General features: G+C 46.5%; 1 protein-coding gene across 2 annotated transcripts in view; it reads left to right on the forward strand.

Moving 5' to 3' along the window:
- Positions 1-3,404: 3,404 nt before the first annotated feature.
- The window catches only part of SORT1 (sortilin 1), a 70,013-nt gene continuing 60,287 nt past the window's right edge, over positions 3,405-13,130 (forward strand). The window contains exon 1 of one of the 2 annotated variants that reach the window (XM_066247500.1): positions 3,405-3,793. In XM_066247500.1, the coding sequence (XP_066103597.1) occupies positions 3,482-3,793 (312 nt within the window). In that variant the 5' untranslated portion in view covers positions 3,405-3,481. The remainder of the gene's footprint in view (positions 3,794-13,130) is intronic. The other variant, XM_066247499.1, reaches the window with a different exon arrangement.

The raw sequence follows: 13,130 nt of genomic DNA on the forward strand, positions 1-13,130 counted from the left end.
TATCATACTTAACAGATGAAGAATCTAAGGCTGTGTGACTACGGACAGAAAATTAAGCTATTGGGAATTGAACTCAGGTTTTCTGGTTTTAAATGAACTCAACCTGGCTGGGTCACTCATTTGGTTAGAGCGTTGTCCTCATACACTAAGGTTGTGGGTTCGATCTGTCAGGGCACAAACAAGAATCAACCAGTGAATGCATAAATAAATGGGTTGAGTTGATGTTGCTCCCTATCTCTCTAAAATCAATAACGAGATTAAATCATCAGCTCGTGATTTTACAATGCCAGGTCCCTTGCAGACTAGACACCTATTTGGTAATAAGGAAATCTCATTGAGATTTGCAATGTATTGCATGTGGATAATGCAGAAGTGATTGTTTATTATCTTCAGTAACATTTGTAGGAAGTTGTACTCTATTATGTCAAAATTCTGATGATACAAGTTGACTGAATTCATATTAAATTCATATGGTATTTCCATCAAAAAACGTGTTTTTATATATACTGCTCACAAAAATTACAGGATATTAAGTATAACATGATGTTATGATATTGTTTCTCTCATGTTCACCTTTTACCAAATCTTAGAAAATGTCATTGAGAAATCCCATCTCAACTTCCATCTATTCAAATTTAACAAGTGTATTAAGTCCCTACCTACTACATGCCAAGTGATGTATTAGACATTGGGAGTAAGTCTGAAAGTATGTACTAGATACAGTCTGTGCTCCCATGAAGCATCCAGTGGAGGAGAAACAGACAGTAAGCAAGAGTCCCTTTAACTTGGTGTAGGTTACAGTGGAAATGGCTAAAACATGCTGCTTTAGGGAGAGGTGAGAGTTCTGGGTCGTGTTTGTTATGCAATCAAAAACCCAAACACTGGCCCTGGCCGGTTGGCTCAGCGGTAGAGCATCGGCCTGGCGTGCGGGGGACCCTGGTTCGATTCCTGGCCAGGGCACATAGGAGAGGCGCCCATTTGCTTCTCCACCCCCACCCCCTCCTTCCTCTCTGTCTCTCTCTTCCCCTCCCGCAGCCAAGGCTCCATTGGAGCAAGGATGGCCCGGGCGCTGGGGATGGCTCCTTGGCCTCTGCCCCAGGCGCTGGAGTGGCTCTGGTCGCGGCAGAGCGACGCCCCGGAGGGGCAGAGCATCGCCCCCTGGTGGGCGTGCCGGGTGGATCCCGGTTGGGCGCATGCGGGAGTCTGTCTGACTGTCTCTCCCCGTTTCCAGCTTCAGAAGAAAAAAACAAAAACAAAAAAAACCCAAACACTGCACTGTCCGAGCTATGTATTTGTACCTTAGGGAACTACTAAAATAGTACATTCATACCCTCTATAATTCTAATTTTAGAATTCTTGAAAGACTAGAATTGGAGCATTCTTGAGATTGACCTTTGTAGAATTTTAAAACTTCCTATGAAGTTTCTTGTGTCCAATTTCAAAAAGAATCAGAGAAATGATCTTACTAGGAGAAGCAATGGTTTTGTGATACATAATTGCTTTCTATTCATCTTTCTGCTATTGAGTTTATCTGGGAGAAGAGTATGGTTTTTTAATAATAAGATAGATGTATATTTTAGTCCTTCAAGTCAGGTAAGATTTTATTTGCAGTATTTTACAAAGGAGATATGACAATACAACTTTTGTACTTAGTATCTGTGTCATTAAAGTGAAACACAATTTTTTCCTTCAGACGTCTTCTCGGTGCCATATAAAAGGTAGCTGATAAAGTTTGAGGATGGAACTATATTTTATGTAAGCATATAATGATAACTAAAAGCTGTATGTTAAAAAGTGAAGGTATAGATCATTGCAACAATTTGACTTAAAAAGTGTTAGTGTATTTAGTTATTTCTCCAGGAGATGGCACTGTTGAGCTGGCTTTTTTCTTTCCAGACTAAGACAATAGACCATTCATCTTTGTGTCACCAAACAAAGAAATATTCCTGTATAGTCCCTCTTCTCCCTCCAGCTAATCACATGCTACTGGAACTGACTGTCCTGTGATCTACTCCATGGTTGGCATAGATTAAAAAGTAATCTGTATTTAAAAAAAAATAATCGGACACATGGTCATTATTGGAAAGGAACACATTGTTTGCTAGTTTTCATGGGAGTTATCTGTCTGGTCACTTCAGTAACTGAGAACCTGGAAGGAGTTCAGTGATTTTCCCATCCTGCTCAGGTGCCACTCAAAAAATATTTGTCACTTCTTGTCATATTTTGGTTGTTCTGGGGGGAAATGGAAATTGCAAGTCTTTTTGTTCGCAATGAGAAGGATTTTACTGTAAACACTGAGTTGGGTGCAGTGCACCATTTTGCTCTACAATGAAGAGATTCTCATTTGGGTTTACCTCCAGTTATAATTAAAAGTAATTTTTAGTAGCTTTCTTTATCTGGGGGTAACGTTTTGCGTACTTTGCATCTATTTGCTGCTTTTTCTACTGAACAACTTGTTCTGAAGGGATGGAATTAAGGTGAAGGCCCAGAACTGGTTTTTCCGGGGCTGCATGTTCTAGAAGTTATGTGTGCAGTTTCTGCAATAAAGGGAACAGCATAAGGGTTTTGATTTATTTACTGTGGGTGGGGTGCTAATTTAGGGGTATCATATAGGTACTGAAAAACCAAGCTTATGCAAATAAACTGCAGAGTTCAGGCATTTTGCCAGAGAGAAATATGCATCTATGAACCGATCGTGTCAGAAGTAGGCACTGGGCCTAATGGCTAAGCCACTTTGTACCTTCAGGAAAACCAACACGTTTGGCCTAACTCCCTGTAGAAGTGGAAGGTGAGGCCATACGTGGTGGAGGGACGTGAAGCTCGCATGAGTCACGAACGCCCTGATTCTATCTTCTCCGTAGGCTTTAGCCCACACAATTCGCATTCACCTTCTTGGCAGTGAGGAGGCTGCTTCAGGAGACAATGGGCGCCCCAGTGCGCGGGGCTTAAAACCTGAAGCACCGGTTCACGACCAAGCCCCGTTTTCCAGCTGAGCGAGCTCAGGGATTCCCTTGGGAGATTTTCCTGGCGCTGCCACAACCCAAAGAATGGGGGTGGGGGGCGTCCCTGGGGGAGGAGACGACTGACGCAACCCAACTAGAGGATGCCGGAGGGAGCCACGAGGGGTCGGGCGCCACGGAGCGGGGAGCTTCGTGGGCAGGGGGGAACCTTCGACTAACTCTGGAAGTCCAGCCCCGGAGACGCGGGCGAGGCGGGGGATGACCTCAGCCGTCTCTGCCGCGTTCCAGCCAATCAGTCCCGCATCTTGGCATCCGAATCCAGGACCCCCGAAGCCAGAGGCGACGCGAGCCAATTAGGAGCGCGCCGGGAAAGAAGGACAGGCGGCCGGCCAATGGCGCGGAGAGGCCCGGCTGCGCGTATCCAAGGAGCGCCGCGCTCGGGCTCGGGGGTGTGGCGCGGCGCCGGCGGGGGTGGGCGGGCGCCGGGCGGCAGGTGTCGGCGGCGTCGGCATTCGGCGGCGATGGAGCGGCCCCGAGCAGCTGCGGACGGCCTTTCGCGCTGGCCCCACGGCCGCGGCCTCCTCCTCCTCCTCCTCGTCCTCCCGCTGCTGCCGCGCGCCGCGCTCGGCCAGGACCGGCTGGACGCGCCGCCGCCGCCCGCTGCGCCGCTGTCGCGGTGGGCCGGCCCCGTCGGGGTGAGCTGGGGGCTGCGCGCGGCCGCGCCCGGGGGCCCGTTTGCCCGCGGCCGTTGGCGCCGCAGCGCGCCCGCCGAGGACCAGGACTGCGGCCGGGTCCCGGACTTCGTCGCCAGGCTGGCCAACAACACGCACCAGGTGAGCAGGCGCCGGGCCCGGGCGCCGCCGAGACTGCGAGGTGCCGCCCGCCTGCCCGCGCCTGACGTCTCCGCGGAGGGGACCCCGCTCGCTCGCCGCCGGCCACGGGCCGGGCGCCGGGCGGGGTCCAGGATCCAGCCCGGGAGCGGCCCTGGGACGCCGCGCCTCGCGCGGCCGTGTTTCGTCACAGGGAAGGCCGGCTGAGCCTTGCACGCATTCCGTTTTTCAAGTTGTCAAAACCTCCGGAGTGGCGTTGCTCTCCGTCTGTATAAATGATCAGGAACCAGTAGGGCTGCACCTCGCCGGGGAGGGGGAGGAATAGTGACCTCTGAAGTGCCTGCAGAAGTTGGCTGCTCAGAAGCCAAGGTGTGCCCCCTGGGTCAGTACTTTTCGGGTGGGTAGTGGGTGTTCCGAAATCCCAACGCAGTTGGGAGGTTACCGAGTTTATTTGCATAAGTAAAGGGAGAAGCCTGGAAATGGGATGATAGTATATATGTCCTCTCTTAAACACGCCTTCAGTTTGACCTTCTCTGTTTGCGTCGGACTCTGACCAGGAAGTGTGTCCTATAACAGGGTCTCAGCAGGTAACACGCTGCAGAACATCTGCTTTGAGCTAGGTCCTAGTGGAAAACTTTTTGAATTGTGGCAGTTCCGTCCCTGGAGACAGGCAGCTCAACCCTTGTGCCCCACTGGATTGACAAAGCCAATTGTTAGGAATGTCCTGGCTCCTTGTTACAGTACAGCTTGGGCATCTTCCTCATGTTTTTTCTAGAAAGAACAATTTAACTGTCTCTACCCACATTTGCATAGCATATTTTTAATTTAATATATTTTTTCTGTTATAGCCCTTTCTCTTGCAAAAAGAGGAGCACCTGGGGACAGAGATGAGTGGCTAGCTGCGTCTGTCCTTGTATAGCCACATTCTTATCAGCCAAATCCCAGTTTTCCCTTGAACTGTGTCTCTCTGCCCGGCCTATCCCTGTTACCTATGCAGAGTTCTCAGGTCTGGGACCCAGGACAATTGCAGTCAAGGCACAGCAGTCAGGAATAAGTCTGCTTAATGCAGTCCCAGAAGCAACTGCAGAAAGGTGGCCAGGTTAGTGCTGACTGGGACAGGTTGGGTGCAGATAGGTTGGGATGAGTACTGGAAAGTCTTCTTGTTGACAAGGGGAAATCGTGTAGACTTCCACCTCACGGTGGAGTTGAGAAAGACTTCACAACACAGATGCTTAATTTACAACGGGACCACTTCCTTCCTTGAGCCAGCTGGGCACGGTTTTCTTACCTCATATTTCAGATTCTCCTCTTCCTGGCTGACATATCTTTAGGATCTGGTGTTACTTGTCTGGGTTCATTCCTTTAGTCAAAGTCTTCCCTGGTTAGTTTGAATTGATATATCATTTGTAATACATTGATTTCTGTAGCAAGAGGTTGATAAAACTGGCTGGGGGGGGGGCAGACATGGTTCTTAGGCCAAATCAAGAGCAGATGTGAAACCTTATTCTTTGAAGTCTGGTATGTAAAGGAACTTCCTCTATTTCTTTCATTTTATTTAGCTACTATTTCCAGTGATTTTTTTTAAAAACTATTTTTTCTTCAGTCTTCTTCCAGTGACCTAATTTTAAGTTACTACTTTTGCATTTGTGAATCAGTCGTGGTCTCCTCTTCAGAGAGCCCACCCTTTCTGGGACATGCATATGTAGCAGAAGTGGGGCTACTGAGTAGTTTTCACCTTGAGGTGGGTGAGGGAAGCAGTTCTCAGAGGCCCGCCTCCTTCACCAGGAATTGTCACGTAGTAATCTGGTCTGCTTTTCAATTCTGTGTTTCTAACAGTCGTAATAGATCATCCTGAACTGTAATGAAGAGATGCAGTGTTTTAGGACCCTTTATAAACAGAGGGAAGTAAAACTATCAGCATGCCAGGAACACTTTTTATTAGCGATGTTGTATATACTTTGGTACAGCTGGGAAACTGCCATTTAGAATTGTGCTTCATAAAATGACAGCATTCACTTCCCAAGAAAAATCGAAAGTTCTTGATACTCTTATTTGTTATAACTTCTTTGTGTCAAGCGCCATTAATTCATAATGTAATATATGAATACCCTCCAAATGCGCAACACACACTAGATGCTGGGGTATCAAGCCCCAAAGAAAAGAGGCTCAGACTGGAGGATGTAAAACCTCAGAAGGTTTTAGTGAAGCTCCTGTAACTGTTTCTGTGGCTCATTTGGCTTATGAGAACATACTGAAGTTTAGCTCATCTTTTTTATTTAATGCATTTTTTTTCTTCTTTTTCAAAGTAAGAGGAGGAGAGATAGATAGACTCCTGCATGCTCCCAACCAGGATCCACCAGGCAACCCCCATCTGGGGCCAGTGTTCTGCCCATCTGCTGCCATGCTCACAGCTGAGCTATTTTTAGCACCTGAGGTGGATGCTCCACTGAACCATCCTCAGTGCTCAGGGTTCATGCTCTCAAACCAATCAAGCCACGGCTACAGGAGGAGGGAGGAGAGGGGTGCGGGGGCGGGGGGGAGGGGAGAGGTAGATGGTCATTTCTGTGTGCCCTGACTAGGAATCGAACCCTGGACATTTATATGCCCGGCCAACACTCTACCACTGAGCCAACTGGCCAGGGCCTAGCTAATCTTCTTAAGAGAGCTAAAGTAGAACTAAAGATAGTGCTTTTTTATTCCTCTGGTTTTAGGAGACCTATGACCTATAAGTCAAGCTTCTTCAACATGACATCTAGCAAGTGTGCATGTGTATTTATAAATGCTCCTTGTTACGGTCGATAAACAACCTTCCTTTTGCTTTTAACCTGAAACTATTTCATGCTACACTTTTAACTGATCCTTTAAGTGCTTGGAGTGCTCGTGTCATGTATAAGTTTTCTGTGTACGAGAAATTGAGCATCGAAGATTTTATTAGTGTCGGTTGCTAAGTTGGATTGCTTCAAAACATTCTGCCCCTTTGAGGTTAGGCATGAAACTGTCTTAAAGAAACAGATGAAATTCTTTGTGCGGAGTTACGGCGGTGGCTGACATTATTTCCTTACCGCTCGTTCCTATGTTGAGACAATTTGACAATGTCCTTAAAACTTCAAACTTGTGATTGATAAAGCCAGGAACTTTTGCTCATTCTCTGTCCTCCCCTGCCCTTGTCACTAACTGCGTCTTTACACATCATTTCCCAACTTGTACCCCAACATCAAAGCATCTGGTTTCTTAAATAAACAGGCCCCGTAGAGAGTCTGTGTGGAACGGGTTGTCAGTCCGAGAAGAATGTGTGTTTGTTTGCTGGTACTGGCAGGCCGAGTCCAGGCTGACGTGCTGAATGTGCCTCAAGGAGGCTTGAGGAGCTGCCGCCTTAGGCTGTTGTGGATCTTGTCACACCCGGGAATCTGAAGTCAGTGCCTTTGACTCCCCAGAACTTTCTTACTGCCTCATCTATTCTAGACAGCCTTTCCTCACACTACCTTCCCCAACCTCCCACTCTCGCCCTCCAGTTCCTCTTCTCCTGAGTTGTGTTTGATCCATTCGTTTTTGGGCCAAGAAATACAATTCTTGGTTCTGGTTAATTTTACTCCTGTGCAGTAGAGTGACCAGACCTTTGACCTGAAAGGGATGTTAAAATGACTTATGCATTGGGGATTTCAGAAGTATCAGCAGATGTGATGAAGTATGTTTCTCTGGGCAAAGGTTAGTCTTCATCTGAGCTTTGGGTGAGGCAAGGGAAGAGAGCTAATGAGATGGGACAAGAGGCTCAGAGGGAAAGCAGTGTAACAATTAGATGACTTCTCTGCTGACTTAAATATTTGGGTCTGTGCATAGTGATTTTTAATTAGAAATCTGAGCCTCTTGTCTGTGAAAATAACTGGAAGAAGGCTTATTCTTCTGGTCAATCACTGACGCCCGTTTTCTTTTTGTAAGATAACAACAGGCCCTCCTTCCTGCTGTTCTGAGCCGATCTTTCACGTCAGGTCCACAGAGATTACTAACAGCTCCTACACTCTGTGATTTCCAACCAGTTCTTGCCAACGAGCTTTGGATTTGCAGTGAGTGACTGCAGACACTTAGCTCCCCAACTTTGTCCTAGGTGGCCTGTTACCCTTGTGTGACCCTTACGTGGAGGGCACCACTTACAGTTAAGTAGTAGTGGTCAGAGCAGAAGGGTAATGCCCCCTCTCCCTCCTTCCCATCCACCCCTAACCCTCAAGTTCTGTCTTTACAGAGTGAACTGCGTTTTGAGGCTGGGGAAGCAATGCTCAGATGGTTTATATGATTAGAAGCTAGTATTAAGGTAGACAAAATCACCAACTTTGACATGTCATGAAAACTACAGCTTTTCTCGCAAAGCATTGTGTGGCAGTGACTCCAAAAATATTACGACACAGAGACTGCATTTGTAAATTTCTAGAAATTTTTGGTTCCCTTTTTGACCCTTTGTAACCAGTGTTTCTATTGCATCCTTTACTCTTTTTTTAAAACTTGGTGGAGCCTGACCTGTGGTGGCGCAGTGGATAAAGCGTCGACCTGGAAATGCTGAGGTTGCCGGTTCAAAACCCTGGGCTTGCCTGGTCAAGGCACATATGGGAGTTGATGCTTCCAGCTCCTCCCCCCTCTCTTTCTCTGTCTCTCTCTCCTTTCTCTCCCTGTCTGTCTCTCTCTCTCCTTCTCTCTCTCCTCTCTAAAAATGAATTAAAAAAAAACTTAGTGAAAACTTGTTCTTCCCACTGCCTGTGGCCTCACTGATCTGTATGTAGGTGGGCTTGAGGACTAATGGGGCTTCACGAACAAGCTGCTGGGTTTCAGTGAGTTCTTGGCAGGGTTTTATTGTCGTTGCAGTGGTGGGTGACTGCAATCAAAGTAGGGGTAGTGATATGTGGCTTTAAGCTAGCGGGGTTAAATGACTCTCTGATGGACCCTTGAGCCCTGTGGAGGTTGGTAGGTGAATGCTGGAAACATGGGTATTTTGCTTTGTTTTGTCTAAGCACTCAGGCTCTCTCCCTCTCTACCCTCACCCACAGCCTCAGGAAACCACAGTGAAAACAAAATCTTCCATTCGGAGCCTGTGGTGTTTTGCTGAGAAATTTTTCTGTGAATGTCATTTATTTTGTGTTTTGCATTTCCGTATCTGGCCCCCAGAACTTCGTCTACACTATCGTCTACACTATTTGAGAAGTTTTGGACTAGATTTAAAATGTCTAAAATAATTTTGTGATTCATAAGGAAGAAGAGGAGGCCAGAGGTTGTGATCACAAATGTTTATTGGTTGATTCCAAATTTAGAAGCAAATTGGGGCTGTTCTGCATCCCAGTTGAACTTGACCGTAGCCTGGATTTCACATCTGGGGGTGATTTGTTACCACCTCCAGAGCTTGCTTCAGTGAATGAAGTACAAGTACTCTTAAAGATAGCAGGAGTTGGTTTTTTTCTTCCGTATAATTATGAAAGACATTTAATCTTGTTTTTTGGGTAATAGTTTATTGTTCCTTGTCGGCTGAAAAATCTAATGCTAATAAAAGCTACTAGCTTGGATAGTCTGAAACAGACCCATTAGATAAATAATAAATTTGATTTTTTTCCTTTTCTCCACGTATTCTGGCAGAACTGGGGCTTTTATTCCTCTGGTCCTGGCTGCTTGTGTGTGTGGAAGTCGATGGCCAGCTTACCATTAGTATACTCAGCCCTGTGCTAGTCAGACTTATGTGTGATTCACTGGCTTGATTTATTTTCATCAGATGAAAATGTATGTTCTTTTCCTTCTAGGGCTTATGAGTACTATCTGTCTTATGTTTGCTTTTCTTAAGAACTTTGTTTCGTATGTTCTAAAAAACTAAGGGCCATGGTTGTACTTGAGCCAGCTTGCAAGTCTGGTTTAAGGGTAGGATCACCCTAAAGGACCAAGAGAAACTGAACGGGGGAGGGAAACTTTAACTACCTTCAGTACTTCCCAGACAAGATAGTTCAAATCAGATGTTTATCTGGTACCTGCTGTTTGTCAAAGGGACTCAGATCACGGCATGGTGGGTACAGAGCTCAGAGGCGTATCTCAGTGACAGCTTGAGTCCCGGCTCTTGGGCTCCATAGCTTTGTGATCGTGGACAGTCACTTCTCTGACCTTCATAGTTGTTTTGTTTTGTTCTTTTAAACTAGAGAAACGGAATTACGATTATTTGGAGGGGCAAATGAGAAGTTTTGTCAAGATGTTTTGTTGAATATATTTTCGTTCATTGAAACACCTACTGAACTACATCCAGTGGAGTCCAGGCCTGTGCATTAGCAGAGTTCAACGTAAAGATATCCACGTGGAGGCCGCTGGGAGGTTTCAGGTGTTCAGAGTCCGCTTGCGGAGAGTTGGGAAGAACTGTGAAGAAGGCATGGCCACTACAATGCGGGTGGTCTGGGACGGCCTCAGGGTCCAAGAGAAGACCCTGATGGTGGAGGTGATTCCCGGGAGATCCTGGCGGTGGGGAATCAGAGCATGCTCGGGGGTCAGTGGGAGAAGTGGCTGATAAGTATGACTGAGGTTTCCGGGAAAACATACAGAGAGGCAGAAAAAGACTGCTGGGGGGGGGGGTGCAAAGAGAGGAACAGGTGGGGAGTTTGGCATTCGGACTTGCTGGGGAAAGTGTTTCAACAAATAGTGCTTAACGCGAGGCTAGCGCTGAAGGAGCCAGAGGTGGAGGTGGGAGCCAAACAGTTACCTCTCAGAGGGACCATTGCTGTGGTCCTGGAAGTGTCTGTCCGGAGGACAGCAGAAGAGAGGACCATCTTGTACGCTCCAGGTGCTGCGGGTTCCCAGGAACGCCTGGGCTCCTGCCCCTCGCTGCTGATGCCGGAGAACGTGAGCCCAGGCCCAGAGGCCCAGGAGCTGCAGGACAGTGAAGCCTGCCAATGGCTTCTCTTTTCTGCATATTTGTGAACAAGGATAAGCTGGCACTCTTGCTGAGAATGTGCTTAACAGTTTTGAATCATAGATTGTTATTCTGATTAGCTGGTCGGTCTCTTTTACTGATGTGGCTAAACAGTGGTTTCAACCTTTTTACCCTTGGGGACTGGTGAAAATAGAATTATTTTCGGGCCGCTAAGGCATAAGTGAATTCACCTAAGACCATTGGGTCTATAATCTTCATACAACGTCAGGTAGTTAAGTCTTTCACAGACCGGCACAGAATTTCTGGTGGACTGGCATGGCCCTGCAGGCTAGCGGCTGGGAACTGCGGTGTGGAGCCCGTGTCCCAGCAAGGTGCGCCTCCATTGGAAGTGTCTCACAGAGGTGTTTTAAATCAGTGTTTGCTTTAGGGATAAGGTAGAGTTATAGACTCCATTGTAAGTCACATACTTATGAATTCTTCTCTGTTCATTAATAGTCACGGCACCCTCCGCAGAGCTGTTAGCTTCTTAAGCCTCAAGGCCCCATCATATAAAATGATGCATTAGCATGAGTCTGAAGAGAAAATATTTTGAAAACCTTCAAGTACCAAATACATGTGATTTATGTCATTTCCTTTAAAATGTTTTTATTGATTGATTTAGGAGAGAGAGAGAAACACTGATTTGTTGCTCCACTTATTTATGCATTCATTGGTTGATTCCTGTATGTGCCCTGGCCGGGGACTGAACCCTCAACCTTGGTGTGTGTGGACAGCGCTCTAACCAACTGAACTACTGGGCCAGGGCCATGTCATTTCTTAATAAGCCTGTTGATCTGTTACTGTGTCCACAGGGCCCAACTGTCAGCCAAATAACCCTGAAAAATACCAACTCCAGAGGAACAGTGCGTAAAAGGGCAGAGATGAGGCATACATGTATTTGGTTTTATCACTTGGCGGGGTTGGGCTGCAGGCTTGGGCGGGGGTGGTAAGAATGATCGTGAGTCAAGGTTGGCAGAAATGTAAAAAGCATATGTGTTCTTTTTTTAAAATCATGATTGCATCAAAATTTTAGCTTGTTAATATGATTGATAGTTCTTGGAGGCAGTGGTTAGGAGGCAGCATGGTCTCAGGTCGGACCGGCATTCACACGTCGGTAGTGACTGTGGACAGATTAATCTCAGTGAGCCTTACTTTTCTCATCTATAAAATGGGTATACTAATGTCTATCTCTTAGGGGCACTGTGAAGGTTAAATGAAACTGTGGGATACAGTATGTATTTATCCGTTATCCGAGGGTATCTTACAGTGCTTATCTCCATAAAGTTTCTGCTGCGCATATATTTGCATATGTGCTTACATTTTTTTTTCTTAGCTATATTATCCCTAGAGAATTGTTATGAGTATTCATAGGCACCAAATCTGGATTATGTCTTTGGATTTAGGGTTAAGAAAAAGAGGGTACAGTGAAGGAGAAAATACTAATCCTACTGTCACCAGGTACTTGGTATCTGGTTATGATGGTTTCAAGTATATCAAGTTATTTACTAATGGTTTTAAAGAACTTACAGTTATAAAAAATAAGACTACTTATAATTCAGTAACTGTTTCTCCTTGGCCATGGTTTTCGGTCCCAGCTCTGAAATAACAGCTGGCCGACTTGGCCCTCCTTCACTAGCTGAGCGGCCGCAGCTGGCTTGCACTGCGCTAAGCCCGGTGGAGTGCTGAGACACACTAATGAGATGTGCTGGGCGCTTCTCAAGAACTCGGCCTGGAAGCATGCAAGGCCAGAGTGTTAACCTAACTATTTTTATTATGTACTTATCTCTTTAAGATTTCGCCACTTTCTGGCCTGTGTTAACCCTGTGTTCCAGGTAAAGTGACCTTCTCACCGGTCCCTGTTGCCCACCAGGTGCCCTGTTCGGAGGGCATTCCTCCTGTCTGAATGCCCTCTAGCTGGTCTGTTTGTTTTTCTCATCTCTCCTACAACATTAACCATGCCATGGAATCCCGCACTGAAAGATAGCATTCTGTCTTGTGTTCACTTTGGTTTATGGAATGTTTCTTGCCCAGATTATAAACTCTTTAAAGGTAGGGGCCACACTCGTTCTAGGAGTCCTTCCCCTCTTGTCCTCACACAATGCTGGGGGAAGCGTAGTCATTAAGTGTGCAGCCTGGAGTCAGACATGAGTCTGAATCTTTGCTCTGCCACTTACCAGCTGTGCAACTTTGAGCAAATTACTTACCCTCTCTGAGCCTGCTTCTTCATCTGTAAAGTAGTAGTGGTGCTTATAGATCCTAAGTGCTCAGTGAAGATTCGTACTGCTTTTGTTAGTCTTTAATTCAGCGGTCAGTTATCGAGCACCCGCCATGTGTTGGGCTCTGTGGCTCCTGGCCCTGGGAACTGATGTGGAACACGGCAGACAAGGTCCCCGTGGAGAAAATAGACATACAAATACG

This window comes from Saccopteryx bilineata, chromosome 11, assembly GCF_036850765.1.
Source record: "Saccopteryx bilineata isolate mSacBil1 chromosome 11, mSacBil1_pri_phased_curated, whole genome shotgun sequence".
NCBI classification, from domain to species: domain Eukaryota; kingdom Metazoa; phylum Chordata; class Mammalia; order Chiroptera; family Emballonuridae; genus Saccopteryx; species Saccopteryx bilineata.